The 18,216-nt window shown below is 50.2% G+C and overlaps 1 protein-coding gene across 5 annotated transcripts in view; it reads right to left on the bottom strand.

The window, feature by feature from the left end:
* UNC13B (unc-13 homolog B) overlaps positions 1–18,216 on the bottom strand; it is a 321,122-nt gene that overhangs the window by 13,397 nt on the left and 289,509 nt on the right. For all 5 annotated transcript variants that reach the window (XM_069747983.1, XM_069748004.1, XM_069747993.1 and 2 more), the window contains 7 exons: positions 16,341–16,484; positions 15,206–15,283; positions 14,487–14,564; positions 11,203–11,291; positions 9,076–9,228; positions 8,563–8,686; positions 650–706 (listed from right to left, as the gene is read on the bottom strand). In XM_069747983.1, the coding sequence (XP_069604084.1) occupies positions 650–706; positions 8,563–8,686; positions 9,076–9,228; positions 11,203–11,291; positions 14,487–14,564; positions 15,206–15,283; positions 16,341–16,484 (723 nt within the window). The remainder of the gene's footprint in view (positions 1–649; positions 707–8,562; positions 8,687–9,075; positions 9,229–11,202; positions 11,292–14,486; positions 14,565–15,205; positions 15,284–16,340; positions 16,485–18,216) is intronic.

Genomic DNA, 18,216 nt, shown 5'->3' with positions numbered 1-18,216 from the left:
GCCAGAGTCCGCTACACGTGGAGCTTGGCCAGTCTGTAAATGTGTTTTCCATTCTCACCATTTTCAAAATCTCTGGTTGCTGCCAATGAAAGTAGTTATTCTTGGCAATTATGCCTGAGTGTCGCAGGTCTAGTTATATCTCTTGTAATGAGCCATTGCCTTGAGTTAGGCGCTGTTCACACTGGCATTTGGAGTTTCATTATACAGGGGATGTGAGGGATCGGCACCGTGCATTATGGCATACAGGGGATGTGAGGGATTGGATCCGTGCATTATGGTATACAGGGGATGTGAAGGATCGGCTCCGTACATTATGGTATACAGGGGATGTGAGGGATCGGCACCGTGCATTATGGTATACAGGGGATGTGAGGGATCGGCACCGTGCATTATGGTATACAGGGGATGTGACGGATCGGCTCCGTACATTATGGTATACAGGGGATGTGAGGGATTGGCACCGTGCATTATGGTATACAGGGGATGTGACGGATCGGCACTATGGAATATGATGCAAAATTTGGATCTTAGGGATCCTGTGACAGAACAGGAGAAGCTGCGCAGTTGGTTCACAATCCAATGGCTGCACCACCAGGGACACATCACAATCACATGGCTAGAAGTCGTCCAGGTCGCTGCTCCTCCGTACCTTCAGCTTTGATAACTGGCCCAGCTCCTTCGCTGCGCTGAAAATCAACTGAGTTCCCTGAGGGCACAAAAGAAGAAAGAAGAGAGACAATGTTACTGACCTGGGCGTCAGCGTCCATAAGAGTTAATTTGACAGTCTGGCTCTTCTGGACCCAGAAGGTAGCGCATATCCATCATTTCCCACCATCTGACACTTGGCTGGTCACAAAGATGGCGGATTATTGGACTGCACTGTAACACTAAACTGCAACTATCCATTCCTTTATATCAGGGGTGGGGAACCTCAGGCCCCAGGGCCATTTACGCCCCCGGGCAGATTCTCAGGGACTGCATTTTTGGGCAGGGAGGTGTATTTTGATTACAACCAGCTCATTAACTTCTTCTTGCTCTGTTAGCACACACACACAGTGTTCACTACTGAACACTGAAGGGCATGCAATGAAAGATTAGGTCCTGAAACCAGTGCCAGCGTCAGGATGTACTTTGTGGATGGAGTTTGTACAGCCCCCGAAGGACGGTAAAAATATCCAAATGGCCCTTGGCAGAAAAAAATATTTCCCACCCCTGCTTTACATCCACAGAAGCAGTGCGCTCTACAGCCCCCCAAAATGATCGGACAGGCATATCTGCCCAATCTCAGTGACAAGTGGACTGCTTTATAACATGCACACTCTGCCCGATCATCCCAGCTTTATATTATACGCCATGTGATAAGGCTTTAGGGCGTGACGAGGGGAGGTCAGGTAGGGTGCGGAGCCAATGGTGATGTAGTTCTGCCGACAGGTGAACCAGGGTCATCCCTATGATGGTATGAGATGTGTCACACGGAGGTTTGGCACAAGGTCTGTCAGGGTAAAAGAGTGCGGACAGCACAAATATGGGGACAAGGATTCCCCAAACTTACCATCTTATGGCCACAGGAATCCACCCGGAGGAAAGGGGAAATGAAGGTCAGTTAGAGAAGCAGATAACGAGTCCTCAACCTCTCAAGGCACAAAATGGTGATGCACTCCAAAATATGACTATGACCACTCCACAGAATCATTATGGCTACCGGTCATCTCTATAGATCCTGCACAGTGGATCTGCCTCCCTGTGACATGCAGATAACAGTGCAAAGACAATGGCATCAAGGTGACAAAATACACAACTGGTCAAGGACAAAAACAGGATTTTTGGTTGCTTACCGTAAAATCTGTTTCTTGAAGCCTCCATTGGGGGACACAGGAACCATGGGTGTATGCTGCTGCCACTAGGAGGCTGACACTATGCAAATAACAAAATTAGCTCCTCCTCTGCAGTGTACACCCCACCGACTGGCATTAAACTCTTCAGTTAGTGAGAAAGCAGTAGGAGAAAGAACAAGGTTGAAAAACCATAACCACAAACTTGAGAACTGTAAACGTGAGAACAGTCAGAGAACATATAACAAAAACATTGGGAGGGTGCTGTGTCCCCCAATGGAGGCTTCAAGAAACAGATTTTACGGTAAGCAACCAAAAATCCTGTTTTCTTTATCGCCTCTCATTGGGGGACACAGGAACCATGGGACGTCCCAAAGCAGTCCCAAGGGCGGGAAAAACAGACTTCCATCAGGTCAGAGGACTCACCACTGCCGCCTGCAGGATCCTTCTGCCTAGGCTGGCGTCCGCCGATGCGTAGGTATGGACCTTGTAAAATTTGGCGAACGTGTGGATGGAAGACCAAGTTGCCGCTTTGCACAGCTGTAGGGCGGAAGCCCTGTGGTGCACCGCCCAGGAGGCGCCGACTGCCCGGGTAGAGTGAGCCTTAATCCCAGGAGGGGGCACTCTGTTCTTGACCCGGTAAGCCTCCAAGATTGCCATTCTGATCCATCGAGCAATAGTCGCTTTAGAAGCCGGCTGGCCTCTGCGCGTGCCATCAGGAATGACGAAAAAGGAATCCGTCTTCCGGAAAGTGGACGTTCTGTCCAGATAGATCCTCACAGCCCTGACAAGATCCAGCTTGTTCAATGATCGCTCCAGAGGATGAGTCGGAGCTGGACAAAAGGAAGGTAGAACGATGTCCTCGTTGAGGTGGAAACCACCTTAGGAAGAAAAGAAGGAGGGGGCCGGAAGACCACCTTGTCCTGGTGAATGACCAAAAACGGAGGACGGCAAGACAGGGCCGCCAGCTCGGAAACGCGGCAAATGGACGTGATGGCCACAAGAAAGGCTACCTTCCATGATAAAACTGATAGAGGAATCTCCCTAAGAGGTTCAAAGGGAGAAACCTTCAGAACGTCCAGTACCAGGTTTAGGTCCCATGCCTCCACAGGGGCCCTGTACGGCGGGACGGCGTGGGCTACCCCCTGAAAGAAGGTCTTAACCTGTGGCCGAGAGGCCAAGGTCTTCTGAAAGAGGATGGAAAGCGCAGAGACCTGACCCTTCAGAGAACTAAGAGCCAGGCCCGAATCCAGTCCTGCCTGAAGGAAGGCCAAAAGAGAAGGCAGGGAAAAAACCATAGGCGGAAGGCGGTTGGACTCGCACCACCGGAAGTAGGCCTTCCAGGTGCGGTAGTAGATCCTGGAAGACGAAGGCTTCCGAGCCTGAATCATGGTGTGAATCACCCGGTCCGAAAGGCCAGACGCTCTCAGAACCGCGGTCTCAACAGCCACGCCGTTAAACTGAGCGACCGAGAATTCGGGTGGCAGATCGGACCCTGGGACAGCAGATCGGGCCTGTCTGGAAGGCGCCAGGGAGCGTCCGCGAGAAGGTTGACGAGCTCCGCGAACCAAGCTCTCCTGGGCCAATCCGGGGCGATCAGGATGACCGGCACCCCTTCCGCTTTGATCTTCTTCAACAGTTTGGGAAGTAATGGAAGGGATGGGAACAGGTAGGGCAGCTCGAACTGTGACCAAGGAATGGCCAGAGCATCGACGCCCACTGCGAGAGGATCGCGGGACCTGGAGACGAACTGCGGAACCTTCCTGTTGACTCGGGACGCCGTGAGATCCACATCCGGAGTTCCCCATCGAAGACAAATCTGATGGAAGACCTCCGGATGTAAGGACCATTCCCCTGCCGCGAGGCCCTCGCGGCTGAGGAAGTCGGCGGCCCAGTTTTCCACGCCGGGGATATGCACCGCGGATATCACCGGAACCGTTGCCTCTGCCCAAAGGAGGATCTTGGATACCTCGGCAAGGGCCAAGGAGCTCCGAGTCCCCCCCTGATGGTTGACATATGCCACAGCCGTGGCGTCCGTCTGGATCCGGACTGGAAGGCCCCTGAGAATCCTTTCCCAGTGGCGGAGGGACAGGAAGATGGCCCGAATTTCGAGGACGTTGATCGGCAGAGATGACTCCTGCAGCGACCAGCGGCCCTGGACCGTCAGGTGGTGAAAAACCGCACCCCAGCCGAGCAGGCTGGCGTCCGTTGTCACCACCTGCCAGTGAACTGGAAGGAAGGACCTGCCCTGGGAGATGAGAGGTGACGTCAGCCACCAGTTGAGAGACCGCCTGACCCGAAAGGAGAGTTTGATCGGTCGATCCAGGGAGAAGACCGACCTGTCCCACTGAGACAGAATGGCTTGCTGAAGGGGTCGCGAATGGAATTGGGCGAAGGGAATCGCTTCCAATGTAGCTACCATCCTCCCCAGAACCTTCATGGCCGAACGGAGGGAGGGAGGTCGAGGACCCTGGAGCAAGCGTATGTCCCGACAGAGAGTGGATCTCTTGTCTGTGGGAAGGAAGACTCTGCTCTGACGAGTATCGAAAAGCATGCCCAGAAAGATGATGCGCTGAGAAAGAATAAGGCAGGACTTCTTCCGGTTTACCACCCACCCGAAACGGGCTAAGGTGTCGAGAACAATGGACAGGCTTTCGTGGGCCTGAGCGAAGGACGGAGCCTTGATGAGGATGTCGTCGAGATATGGAAATAGGACCAGGCCTCTGACTCTCAAGATGGCCATCAGCGCCGCCATGATTTTCGTGAACACTCTTGGCGCGGTTGCGAGACCGAACGGCAGGGTGACGAACTGAAAATGATCTCGTTGCACTGCAAAGCGCAGGAAACGGTGATGTCCGGGAAATATCGGGACATGGAGGTAGGCGTCCTGGATATCTATTGAGCATAGAAACTCCTGAGCCTCCATGGAAGCAATTACTGAACGAAGGGATTCCATCCTGAAGTGTCTCAGGCGAACTCTCCTGTTCAGCAATTTGAGGTCCAGAATGGGGCGAACTTTGCCGTCTTTTTTCGGTACCACAAAAAGATTCGAGTAGAAACCCGTGAAGCGTTCCTTTTCTGGGACAGGAACGATTACCCCGGATTTGAGCAGAGAAGCGATGGCTGAGAAGAAGCCCGGAACTAGAGCAGGGTCTCTTGGAGGACGGGATTGGAAGAAACGATCCCGAGGTCGGGAAGCGAACTCTATTTTGTATCCCGAGGATACAACTTCCCTGACCCATGCGTCCTCTACTGCGGAAATCCAGACGTCCCTGAAAAGGAGAAGACGGCCGCCCAATCTGGGAGTTGGGCTGGAGTCTTGCCGAGAGTCATGCCGAGGTGGATCTTCCAGTCCTGGGCCTGGAGGATCTACCCTGGGAGAAACGAGGACGCCAGGACGGAGTGGGCCTAAAGGACACCGCCTTCTTCTCTTGACGTGCCTGTGGCCTCTGTTGCTGCTGGGAAAAGGAGTTTGACGCAGCGAAGCGACGAAAAGGCCGAAAAGGACGAAACTGTCGTCTAGGAGGAGGGCGACGAGGCTTAGCCTGGGGGAGAAGAGAACTTGTACCCCCGGTGGCGTCCTTAATTATTTGGTCCAGCTGGGAACCAAAGAGGCGAGAGCCCTGGAAGGGCAGACTAGTGAGGGACTTTTTGGAGGACAAGTCCGCCTGCCAGGCCTTGAGCCAAACGGTCCGGCGGATGGCAACGGCATTGCTGGAAGCTTGAGCCGCACAAGACGCGGCATCCAGAGAGGCGGAAACGAGATATTCACCAGCATGGGAAATCTGGTTGGCAAGTTCCGCTAATTGCGCGGGAGGCGCCCCATCCAGGATACCCCGCCGAAGATCCTTGGCCCATTTTGAGATGGATTTTGAAGCCCAAGTGGACGCAAAAGCTGGACATAGAGCCGCTGAAGCCGCTTCAAAAGCAGATTTCTCGAAGGATTCTATAACTCTATCGTTAGAATCCTTCAGAGATGCTCCGCCGGACAGAGGAAGCACCGTGTTGGTGGACAGCCTGGAAACAGGGGGGTCCACCGAGGGAGATGCCGTCCAATTGGCGGCAAGTTCTGGAGGAAAAGGATATAACACACCCAGGCGTTTTCCCCTCTGAAAACGCCTAGTGGGGTTCTCTCTCTCTCTGGACACGATTTCCTCGACTTCAGGATGAGGAGCAAAAAATTTTGAAGGTGGTTTGGCCCGTCTGAACGAAACCGCCTGATCTGCGGGTTCCGTAGAGGGATCCTTGATGCCACATGTTTGGTTTATTGCCCCAATGAGGTTCTGGACTGTCTCACTCATGGTGGCGATTTGGTTAGGATCCAGCTCCGAAGTATCCTCTGAAGGCGCATCAGATAATGCCTCGCCTGACTCAGGGGAGGAGGATTGGTGGGACACCAACCGCGGGGGAGGGCCGAGCGGCGAGATGGAGCGCGAAGAGGACTCAGACCGACGTTCCTGTCTGGACCTTTTGTGGCTAGTCAAGGAGGGCTCGGGCGGCGGTTCCTGCGACCCGCTGGCCACTGCAGGGGTCTGCAGGGGTAACCGATCCAGCGCGGACACTAGGGTTTGAGATACCCGTGTTAAATCGGCCACCGATTGTGACAGAGAGGCGGCCCAGCCTGGGATGGGGGGATCACTCTCGGGCGGAACAGCCGGGGGATCCTGGGCGGTGGGAACAATCGGGTTGCTGCAGGACTGACACAGCGGGGAGGACTGACCTGAGGGAAGTTTGCTGTTACAGGACGAACATGCAAAGTACGTGACTAAGGCAGAAGATGAAGAGGTAGGGGGACGAGAGCGGCCCCCTTTAGAGGTAGACATTTTTAGGGACCCTGAAGATGCCAGTGGGTTAGGGGACAGTGGGCAGAGGGGGGTGTCAGTCTGCAGTGCAGCTACTCACGGACCCGGTCCTGGAAGATGTCCCACTTGTCCTCGGTGGAGAACTTCCCTGAGGTGCTGATTCTGCGATGCTGAGCCACAGAAGATGTGAGTGAAGGAGCGTGGCGCGCTGCGTGAGGCACTGCGAGGGCGGCTGCTGCTGTGAGAAGCGGTGCACACCGGCCGAGGGACCCACGAGGAAGGGGGTGGAGCCAGACGCAGAGGCGCCGGTGGGCAAGGCGCAGTATGTCGGGCGAGAAAAAAGCCCGCCCGCAGAACCGGAAGTGAGGAGCCGAGAAACCGGAAGTAGGCCCCGGCCAAAGCCGGGACCTAAATTAGAGACCGGCGCCGCCGGAGAAGGGAACCGCGGCGCCGGAGCAGTGCGCCGCAGGGACTGAGAAGAGAGGCAGCCTGCCAAGGCTGTCCGGGAAAAACGGAACTGGCGGGGTCGCGGCGCCAGAAGTAGGCCCCGGCAGAAGCCGGGACCTAAATTAGAGGCCGGCGCCGCCGGAAATTCGCGGAGAAACGCGGCGCTAGTGCGCCGCTGGAAAACCGCGGCGCCGGAGAATCGCGGCGCCGGAGCGCCGCCGGAGAATCGCGGCGTCGGAGCGCCGCAGAAAGTAAGTGGCACGGCATCCTGCCAAGGACGCCGTGCAGACACAGGACGCATTGTGGCCCCCGAGCAGAGAGACCGCAGGGGGAAGCGGCGCGGCAGCCTGCTAGGCTGTGACTCTGTAAGGGGCTGTGCGGCTGCAGGGAGAGAACTGCGGCCGCTAAGGAAGAAGAGCTTATGGCTGTCCCTGGGATCCCTCTAAAATAAACGCCATGAGGGAGGACAGGGGAACATCTGGAGAAAAGATCCCGGGGGAATGGAGGGGAAATACTCACCTAAACATCCCACGCCGTTACTAACCTGAGGGGAATGAGACGTCCACGGAGCTGTGATGGACGTCCTCGTCTCCTCCAACCGACAGGCTCTGGTAGGCGAGTGGGTGAGGGACGGAGCCAGGACCGGACTTCTGAGCACGCTTCTGTGCTAGGATCTTGGTCCTGGAGAGGGATCTATGAGGATACGGGGTGGCAGTACACGCCGTACTCATAGTCCGCATTGTGGGAATACAGGTGTGACTGCTCACCCTGTATCCCTCCGGAAAAAACCTGAAAAGAAACGACGCACATTGAGGTAGATAAGGGTCTAATGAAAGACCCGTGTCCACCTCCTACTGACACTAAGCTAAACTGGAGAGTTTAATGCCAGTCGGTGGGGTGTACACTGCAGAGGAGGAGCTAATTTTGTTATTTGCATAGTGTCAGCCTCCTAGTGGCAGCAGCATACACCCATGGTTCCTGTGTCCCCCAATGAGAGGCGATAAAGAAACATCCTCTGCAGTGCCTAGGAGCAAGAGACTCCCATATCTCGGCTTCCTACAAGGGATATTGGGGATCAGTGCAGTCATTCCTCCAATAAAACGAGTGCTAACCCCCATTATGTTCATCACAAGATAAGGTGAATGTGCCTACAGACATGAGTGCAGAGCGCCTCCCACAGACGAGGTAGGACGATGCGCGAGCGCACATATCACAGGGGGCAGCAGCGATTTTTACCATCCAATGATACCGGGAACATGTCAGCTGTGCCACAGCATTGTCCTGGAGGTTGCCCGAGATACACCAGGAGCAGCCGAGATACACTGGGAGCTGCTGGGCTACCAGTAACCCCTCATGTGCTGGTGCAAATCTTTCCTAGGACTCTCTCTCCCTCTTGTAGCAGAGGGACCTCCTTAGGCAATAGGTATGACTTTTGCGACCAATGTCATGGTTGCGGTTTCATCAATGGGGCAGAAACTCACCGACTGGTCCGTGAGGGGAGGAAGAACGATCATCTTCTCCATCGTGTTCATCACCACCCTCCAGAGATCTTTCAGGACCCGCTTCAGGACGGTCTTCTCACAAACGGTGGCGAATAAGGTCAAACTGCAGGTAGCAAAGCTCACAATTAGGAAAATGATATATTGGACTGATATGGAGAAGACACAGGCGACATTGGGGGGAGAAATTGAAGTTAATTTGTCACTAACTCAAGAGCGGTCTGTTCCTGTAAAAATAGAAATCCAGTTTATTATTCAGTATGGCTGCCCAGTAACAGGCTCGTCCACCAGAGCGTCACCCTGGATCTCCATTCTCTTAAGAACAGTGTGATCACCTGGATCACTCATTTGACCACTGTAGACATATTGCCCTGTGTGGTCCTCCTCACCATTGCTTAATCTTCCCTCTCCCCGCAGATTTCTCTTTTTCATTTTTACAAGTTTGCAAGTTATGGGATGGAGTGTCTGAACGTAGAAGAATTATTTCTCACTTACTTTCCATCCAAGAAGTCCATCAGCGGGCGAAGAACATTGTCTGCATCCTGTGCCACTGTGTTCCTGGCGTTGGTGGAGACGTTCCCAGTGCCCTTCACGTGGCCCAAGATCTCTGACATCTGCTTAATACATTCATCGATCCGGAACTGGAAACTGAAGGAACACCACAAAAATGGGACAAAAATCAGAGATGAATGATGTGCTGAGGAGCCACACTCTGCGAGCTGTATAAGCCGCCTGGCGTGCCCTCAGGCCATGCGTGGTCAGTAAGTACCAGACACCTGTGACCTCCTGCTCCCTCCTTACTGGAATCATTTACACAATTTATCCCAGATCCAAAGCAGAAGCAGCAAGTGTCGTCAGATCCATCATTAAATCTTAGCGTCAGCCTTGTTCTTAACCGTCCACTTATGTTAACAAAGACAGAAATATATTCTGTCCTCCAAGATTAAAATCAGACAGACGCCACAGGGTGCAGCGTGCAGAGAGAGGAGAAGCCTTGTGATCGGGACCAAGGACAGATTGTCAGTAGTTGTATTAATATAATCTTATTCATATCATATGTCAGCTGGCACTGCCCATCAAATACCCAGCCATTGATCCCATCATACACCAACAGCTCCACCTATCCCCCATCATATACCCACAGCTCCACCGATCCCCCATCATACACCCACAGCTCCACCTATCCCCCATCATATACCCACAGCTCCACCGATCCCCCATCATACACCCACAGCTCCACCGACCCCCCATCATACACCCACAGCTCCACCGACCCCCCATCATACACCCATAGCTCCACCGACACCCCATCATACACCAACAGCTCCACCGATACCCCATCGTACACCTATAGCTCCACCGATACCCCATCGTACACCTATAGCTCCACCGATACCCCATCGTACACCTATAGCTCCACCGATACCCCATCGTACACCTATAGCTCCACCGATACCCCATCGTACACCTATAGCTCCACCGATACCCCATCGTACACCTATAGCTCCACCGATACCCCATCGTACACCTATAGCTCCACCGATCCCCCATCATACACCTACAGCTCCACCGATCCCCCATCTTACACCTATAGCTCCACCGATCCCCCTTCATACACCTACAGCTCCACCGATCCCCCATCATACACCTATAGCTCCACCGATCCCCCATCATACACCTATAGCTCCACCGATCCCCCATCATACACCTATAGCTCCCCCGATCCCCCATCATACACCTATAGCTCCACCGATCCCCCATCATACACCTATAGCTCCACCGATCCCCCATCATACACCTATAGCTCCACCGATCCCCCATCATACACCTATAGCTCCACCGATCCCCATCATACACCTATAGCTCCACCGATCCCCCATCATACACCTATCGCTCCGATTCCCCATCATACACCTACAGCTCCACCGATCCCCCATCATACACCTATAGCTCCACCAATCCCCCATCATACACCTACAGCTCCACCGATCCCCCATCATACACCTACAGCTCCACCGATCCCCATCATACACCTACAGCTCCACCGATCCCCATCATACACCTATAGCTCCACCGATCCCCATCATACACCTATAGCTCCACCGATCCCCCATCATACACCTATAGCTCCACCGATCCCCCATCATACACCTATAGCTCCGATTCCCCATCATACACCTATAGCTCCACCGATCCCCCATCATACACCTATAGCTCCACCGATCCCCCATCATACACCTATAGCTCCGATTCCCCATCATACACCTATAGCTCCACCGATCCCTCATCATACACCTATAGCTCCACCGATCCCCCATCATACACCTATAGCTCCGATTCCCCATCATACACCTATAGCTCAACCGATCCCCCATCAAACACCTATAGCCCCACCCCTTTAGGACCCGGCCTTCTCTAGCCGTATCAGCCAGTGACAGTACAGTTGCCGTAGAACTACAACCCCCCAGCATGCCCCAACAATCACAGGACTCCAGGTGAGGACTTTAGAAATTATACAAACTGCAGCGGTATTTGCAAAACTTAGTGGTTTTGTTTTAACCTTAAATATTCCCAATCACGGACAGCAAGCGGAGATCTTAAAAATGGTGAGGAAACACTAACCTGTTCCCAAACACCGTGCTCAGCTCATCCAGGACGTTGTTGAGCTTCACCTGCAGCTCCTTCAGCGTGTCACTGGCCTCAGGATCCAGCTGAAGTCAGAGAAAAACACAAATCTACAATCCTGGAGGTTATCCTGCCACATCGTGACTGCAAGCCCCGGGACGCAGAGCTTAGATGTGGTCTCCTAGGCATCTGCAGCCGGCTCCAGATCTACAGCGTGACCCGGGGTCTGAGCCACTGACACTGCCCGGCTATTGTGCTGGATTTAACAAGCTAGTCAGAGGAGCGTGAGGATACTCCCTGCCGGAGACATCGCGACGGCTCACATCAAAGGAGCAGAGGCGGCATAGTCAGCGAGCGCACCCGCTGGGCCCCAGAAATAGCCCTCAGCCAGGTAATGCCAGCTATGGCCAGGCACAGCTACACGGGGGCGCTGCACAATCAGATAATAATCAATCAATAATCAGAAGTAGCTCGTTATACAGCGGCCCACCGCTACTGCTCTGCCCCATCATCTGCAGCGCCTGCTCTACACTACTCCCATCATGCTCCTGTCCTGCTCTACACTACTCCCATCATGGGTAAAAAACACTACTAAAAGGAACCCAGAATAAATAAAAACCTAAATGGAAGAATATAGAGGACAAATATGAAGGATTAGCGTCCGAAACGCGCGTCGGGGTGTCCTGTATTTTGGAGGAACGGACTTAACTAGGTAATCATTTCTTTTACTAATTAGCCTCACCCTTTGTGCGCTGGTTTTCTTTCCCCATATCTTTATCCTTGGGTATGGTGACGCTGATACAGCGTCCGTACCTTGTAGTATATCTAGTGCCTTAGTGTACACCTTCTAGCCATTGGGTATATTCTGCCCTATAATACACCCATATAGGACCTAGTCAATTTATTAAGTGTTTTATATATATATATATAGTACTATATGCTATTAGATACATCTTACCATATAATACTCCAGTGCATAACCAGCTAACCAGCAAGTGCATCAACATTTTTTCCCTATATATTTGTGTGCACCTTCATGCAAATTAATCTACTTTGCCTTAAATAAACGCACCATTATACTTTTTTAGTATAAACATACTTTTTACCTTTTTTCCATTATCACGCTTTATATAATTTTTTACACAGGTTTTGCATATGTTTTTTAGCACATAAAATATCACTTATTTGTTTTCCACACACACACATATATTTTCATTCATTTTTATTACTTTTTATTTTTGTTTTTCACTGGTCAATTTTATTTATATTTTTATTTTTTATTATTATGTTTGCTTGCCTATTGCTGCTGTAAAATGCACTGGTCTGAAATAGCTGCATATATAGATATATAGACTATATCCAGGGTATCTTTGGTTTTAGTCACATTGGGTTTTGGCGACTATTTAGTATACTCTCTAGTTTTATATATCTTTTTTCATTTATTTATTTATTATCTTTTACTTGTATTGTCAGTTTCGTCCGTACATCATGTACAAATATATATATGCTTCTTAACTCCATATACAGGCACATTGTTAGTGCTACTGCCAAATTATTATAATAAAGGTTAATTTTTTTACATATTTGTCCTCTATATTCTTCCATTTAGGTTTTTATTTATTCTGGGTTCCTTTTAGTAGTGTTTTTTACCCATTATCCCGAGTGGTCTGCCACTCTCTGTCCTTGTGTATAGGCCATATCTTAGTATATTTATATATATATACCTGGTGATTATTATTTAATTTTTATTTCGTTAGGATTGGCTTTATACACCTTTGCTTCAACTTACTCCCATCATGCTCCTGTCCAGCTTCCAACCACCATCACCATCATCACCAGTGCTGTTCAGAGCCACTCCCATCATGCACCTATCCTGCACAGGACTACTCCCATCATGCACCTTTCCTGCACAGAACCACTCCCATCATGCACCTCTCCGGCACAGAACCACTCACATCATGCACCTCTCCTGCACAGAACCCCTCCCATCATGCACCTCTCCTGCACAGAACCACTCCCATCATGCACCTCTCCTGCACAGAACCCCTCCCATCATGCACCTCTCCTGCACAGAACCCCTCCCATCGTGCACCTCTCCTGCACAGAACCCCTCCCATCGTGCACCTCTCCTGCACAGAACCCTTCCCATCATGCACCTCTCCTGCACAGAACCCCTCCCATCATGCACCTCTCCTGCACAGAACCACTCCCATCATGCACCTCTCCTGCACAGAACCCCTCCCATCATGCACCTCTCCTGCACAGAACCACTCCCATCATGCACCTCTCCTGCAGAGAACCCCTCCCATCGTGCACCTCTCCTGCACAGAACCCCTCCCATCGTGCACCTCTCCTGCACAGAACCCTTCCCATCATGCACCTCTCCTGCACAGAACCCCTCCCATCATGCACCTCTCCTGCACAGAACCACTCCCATCATGCACCTCTCCTGCACAGAACCCCTCCCATCGTGCACCTCTCCTGCACAGAACCACTCCCATCATGCACCTCTCCTGCACAGAACCCCTCCCATCATGCACCTCTCCTGCACAGAACCCCTCCCATCGTGCACCTCTCCTGCACAGAACCCCTCCCATCTTGCACCTTTCCTGCACAAAACCACTCCCATCATACACCTCTCCTGCACAGAACCCCTCCCATCATGCACCTCTCTGCACTTGTGCCGTGTTTCTACTGTGCGGCTTTTCTTTCCCGTTTCTGACTTTCGTACACTGTGCGGCCCCCAGATCAGACAGAATGGAGTCAGCTAATCCTGCCTCATGGATGACAGAGAACGGACCACACAGCCCCTTAATGTCCCGTGAACCCCAGACCCTCAAGTAGCTAAAGATTTCCCTCTGTTTTTACCAGACCCAGGTGGAAGGTCTTATGTACGGACGCTCAGTAATGAGGGGGCGACACATAAAATGTCTGCAACTCTTAATTACAAGCAACACGAGAGCTCTTGGGCCGGGATCACACTACCTCACCCCCAGCCCCTCACTCGGTAACATACATGGGGGGATAATAAACTGTACAGGATATTAATGCTGCAGCGCGGGACCCCAGGAGATTAACCAGACATTAATAGACGCTCCGGACAGCACTGACTGCTCAGACTCCTCAGTAGAGGTCGGAGTATGCCGCAGCTATAGAGCCATCACACGGAGACCGCAGCAAACCTGGCGGCTCCGCACATTCGCCACACTCGGATAAGACGCATTTAGGCCCACGGTCCGGGCTGGGGGAGCAGAATGAATGAGAAGATCGCTCGGAGTCACCTCTTTTCCACCCATCGCTTCAAACATCTTCTCTAGTTGCACTCGGAGCTGCTGGACGTTATTCATGAGGATGCAAGGCTGGAAAAGACAACCGTTAATGTTACACAGAACGCACCGCGGGGCCCCGGAAAGGACTGGGGGGCCACTAGATGGGGGATCAGACGTTACCAGACATAAGGGCTTCTCATCACAAAGACGTCCCCTCTTTCCCAGGTTGGCCATCAGGAAGTATGTGGTATCATGAGTTTATCGGTCACAATCAGCAGAATTGTGAATGCAGCTCTGGATACTACCTACAGTATACAATGTACTACCCATAATGAGGACCTGTCCCTTGTTATATATTCATCTTGTGTGAATGCCGCTGTTCTCCTGAATCTGGTGCATTTGTTCTTTTACTTCTACTCCACACCATTCCGGAGATATTCCTATTTCTGATATATAAATCTAGTATTAGCCAAGAGGGTGTGTCATTCAACTATTTCGTGGGTGGGCTTGGTGAGGACCATACCCACTTGGCTAAAGGGACATTTATTTACAGAAAAGACTGGGCCATATCTCAGGAACAGTGAGGAGCTAAAGGTAAAACCTGTCAGATTAATATATTCGTTTACCATTTGTTTCCCCAAACCTCAGATTTCGGAACAAACCTTCTCTTTGCAAATATACAACCAGTCTAGTCATAGCGGACGCTACCACTAGAGGGCGCCATTACTCACCAGCTTTTCCTTGAAGCAGTAGGACTGGAAGGACTTGGACAGGATGTCGGCGTACTGGAGCAGCACCTTACTGATGGTCTAAAGAGGAGAGAAAGCAGACCACACATTCGTGTCACTACGGTTTTTTTTTTTTTTTTTTTACTTCCTCTCCTTTGATAACATTAAACCGCCTCTCTCTGTAGATTCTCTACTTTTGGGCTGAATTTTCATGCTGCAGATTGGTAGTGACGTACCTACACTGTAAATCCGTGGAAAATATTAATAAAAATAATGGTAAAAAATAAAATAAAAAATATCCACAACCGGGCCTGAATGAGGTTGGAATTAAGAACGCAGACAATATTTGTTTGCTTGATGTAGTTTCAATAAAATCAGTGTTTTACCAGCAGGAGATTATCACTGCAGGACTAGTGCCAGGCAGTCCAGCTAATCTGTGTAATCCCGCCTCCACCACTGATTGGCAGCTTGTTCACAGTGTACACAGGAAGCTGCCCAATGAGTGGTGTGGGTGGGGTTATACAGAGCTCAGCATTTAGAGCACTGCTAGATCTTCAGCAGAGAAAACACGGATTGTATTAAAACCGTAAGTGACACACTGCTGGAATCAGGGTCTCTGTTCCTAAATCATCCTGCTCTCCGGTTACATAGCAAAAACCTGCTGATAAACTCCCTTTAAACTAATTTTGAACTTTGTAAAAAAAAAAAAAAAATTCGGTTCAAGATGCAAATTTTTCGAGAGCCATAACTTTTGCTTATTTTTCAGTCGATGGAGTTGTGAGAGGCTAGCGCTTGTTTTTTTTTTTTTTGGTGTGCCAAACTGTAGATTTTATTATAAAAATGACGTCTTGAATGGATGCTCCACCAGAATCGTACCTCTTAAATGTGTAAGGGGTTAATATAATGACCAAGTTTCTATCATTCCTTGCCTCCCATTTCCTCACACTTTTCAGGATCTCTGCTTGCTGTCTGGCAATGGCGCCATTTACTGTAAACATTAGGAACTTTTCGAAAGTTGAAGAACTTTTTTACTGTACAAAAATGAATGGCGTCCGGACGATAGGATACCAGTGTTTAGCCTGCAGGGTCCAAACCCCGGGGACCACCGCTCTTGAGTAAAACTTTATCAAACACTCACCTTGGCGAACCTCCGCATGTAATGAGCCACAATGACCGGGTCGGGACACTCGAGCTTCTTGATGATCTCAAAGCTTTGGTTGAGCTGGGTGAAGACGTCAACCACAGAACACGAGAAGAGGGCGTGCTCCGACGTCTGCTGGAACTGCAGAAAGAACGGGAGGGTAAAGGGTTAATACAACCTGTATAACATACAGATACCCCGGCCGGACTGAAGAATGGTGCAACAGTGACCCTGCAATGACCAGAATCCCCCCAAAACACAAGCCCGTCGCATGATCTAGAGCCTGGGAATAAAATGCCATCTTCGGCGGGCGCAGAATGGGCACAGTGGGTTAATAAAAAATATTCTCGGGGGTTAAAGAAACATTTAGTAATTCATTTTATTTTTCCATAATCCAATAATTAAGTCCCCGCTGAGCGCTGCTCACATGAGCTGCTGCCAACTGTCTGCTGCTTAATATGCGCTGATCGTTACCGGATTTTTATTAGCAATTTGCATTCAATCAGTGGAAGAATTTAATGGGCAATTTATATTCTGCTGCACCAAGTAATGTACAAGAGGTGCCCAGGTTATACCAACACGATCCCCATCACTTAATACTGCGCAAGATGGCGTATGGCAGCTGTATGCAAGAAGATTAAGCTGCACAGATCTCAATCTTTGCAGGGTTCATTTACCCCACTAGCCGATTTCAGCTCTCTCTAAATATGCTAAAAAATACCCAGGTTATACCAGCATGCCCCATATCACTATATACAAGAAGATCTATTACCAGTTGCATAATATAATTATCTACAGGAGATACCCAGGTTATACCAGCTGTACATGTATACGGTAATTATCTACAGGAGATACCCAGGTTATACCAGCTGTACATATATAATTATCTACAGGAGATACCCAGGTTATACCAGCTGTACATATATAATCATCTACAGGAGATGCCCAGGTTATACCAGCTGTACATATATAATTATATACAGGAGATGCCCAGGTTATACCAGCTGTACATATATAATCATCTACAGGAGATACCCAGGTTATACCAGCTGCACATGTATAATTATATACAGGAGATGCCCAGGTTATACCAGCTGTACATATAGTATCATCTACAGGAGATGCCCAGGTTATACCAAAAATGTTGGCACCCTTGAAATTGCTCCAGAATACGCAGTGCGTTTTACCTGCGGATTTAGCAAAACTGGTGCGGAAAAATCCGCACACAATTCTGCAACGTATGCACATAGCCTTAGAACACCATCCCAACTGTGAAACACGGTGGTGGCAGCATCATGTTGTGAGGTTGTTTTGCTGCACAAAATAGATGGAATCATGAGAAAAGAGGATTATGTGGCAATACTGAAGCAACATCTCAAGACATCAACCAGGAAGTTACAGCATGGGCGGAAATGGGTCTTCCAAATGGACAATGACCGAAGCATACTGCCAAAATGGTAACAAAGTGGCTTAAGGATAACAAAGTCAATGTTTTGGAGCGGCCATCACGAAGCCCTGATCTCAATCCTATTGTAAATTTATGGGTAAAGCTGAAAAGGCCGGTGCGAGCAAGGTGACCTACAGACCTGGATCAGTCACACCAGTTTTGTCAGGAGGAATGGGCCCAAATTCTGACCAACTATTGGGAGAAGCTTGTGGAAGGAGATCCCAAACGTGTGACCCAAGTCATTCAGTTTACGGGCAATGGTGCCAAATACTAATGAAATGGATGGAAACTTTTGATTTTGCAATAAGTAGTAAAATGCCATAAAACATTCTCTCTCTCTCTCTCATTATTCTTGTATTTGGCAAATATTAATAATTATGGTAATCCTAATTGACCTAAAACGGGAAAGGTTTATTCTGATTTCAT

This window comes from Ranitomeya imitator, chromosome 1, assembly GCF_032444005.1.
Source record: "Ranitomeya imitator isolate aRanImi1 chromosome 1, aRanImi1.pri, whole genome shotgun sequence".
NCBI classification, from domain to species: domain Eukaryota; kingdom Metazoa; phylum Chordata; class Amphibia; order Anura; family Dendrobatidae; genus Ranitomeya; species Ranitomeya imitator.
This window is presented reverse-complemented; position numbering and strand designations above follow the sequence as displayed.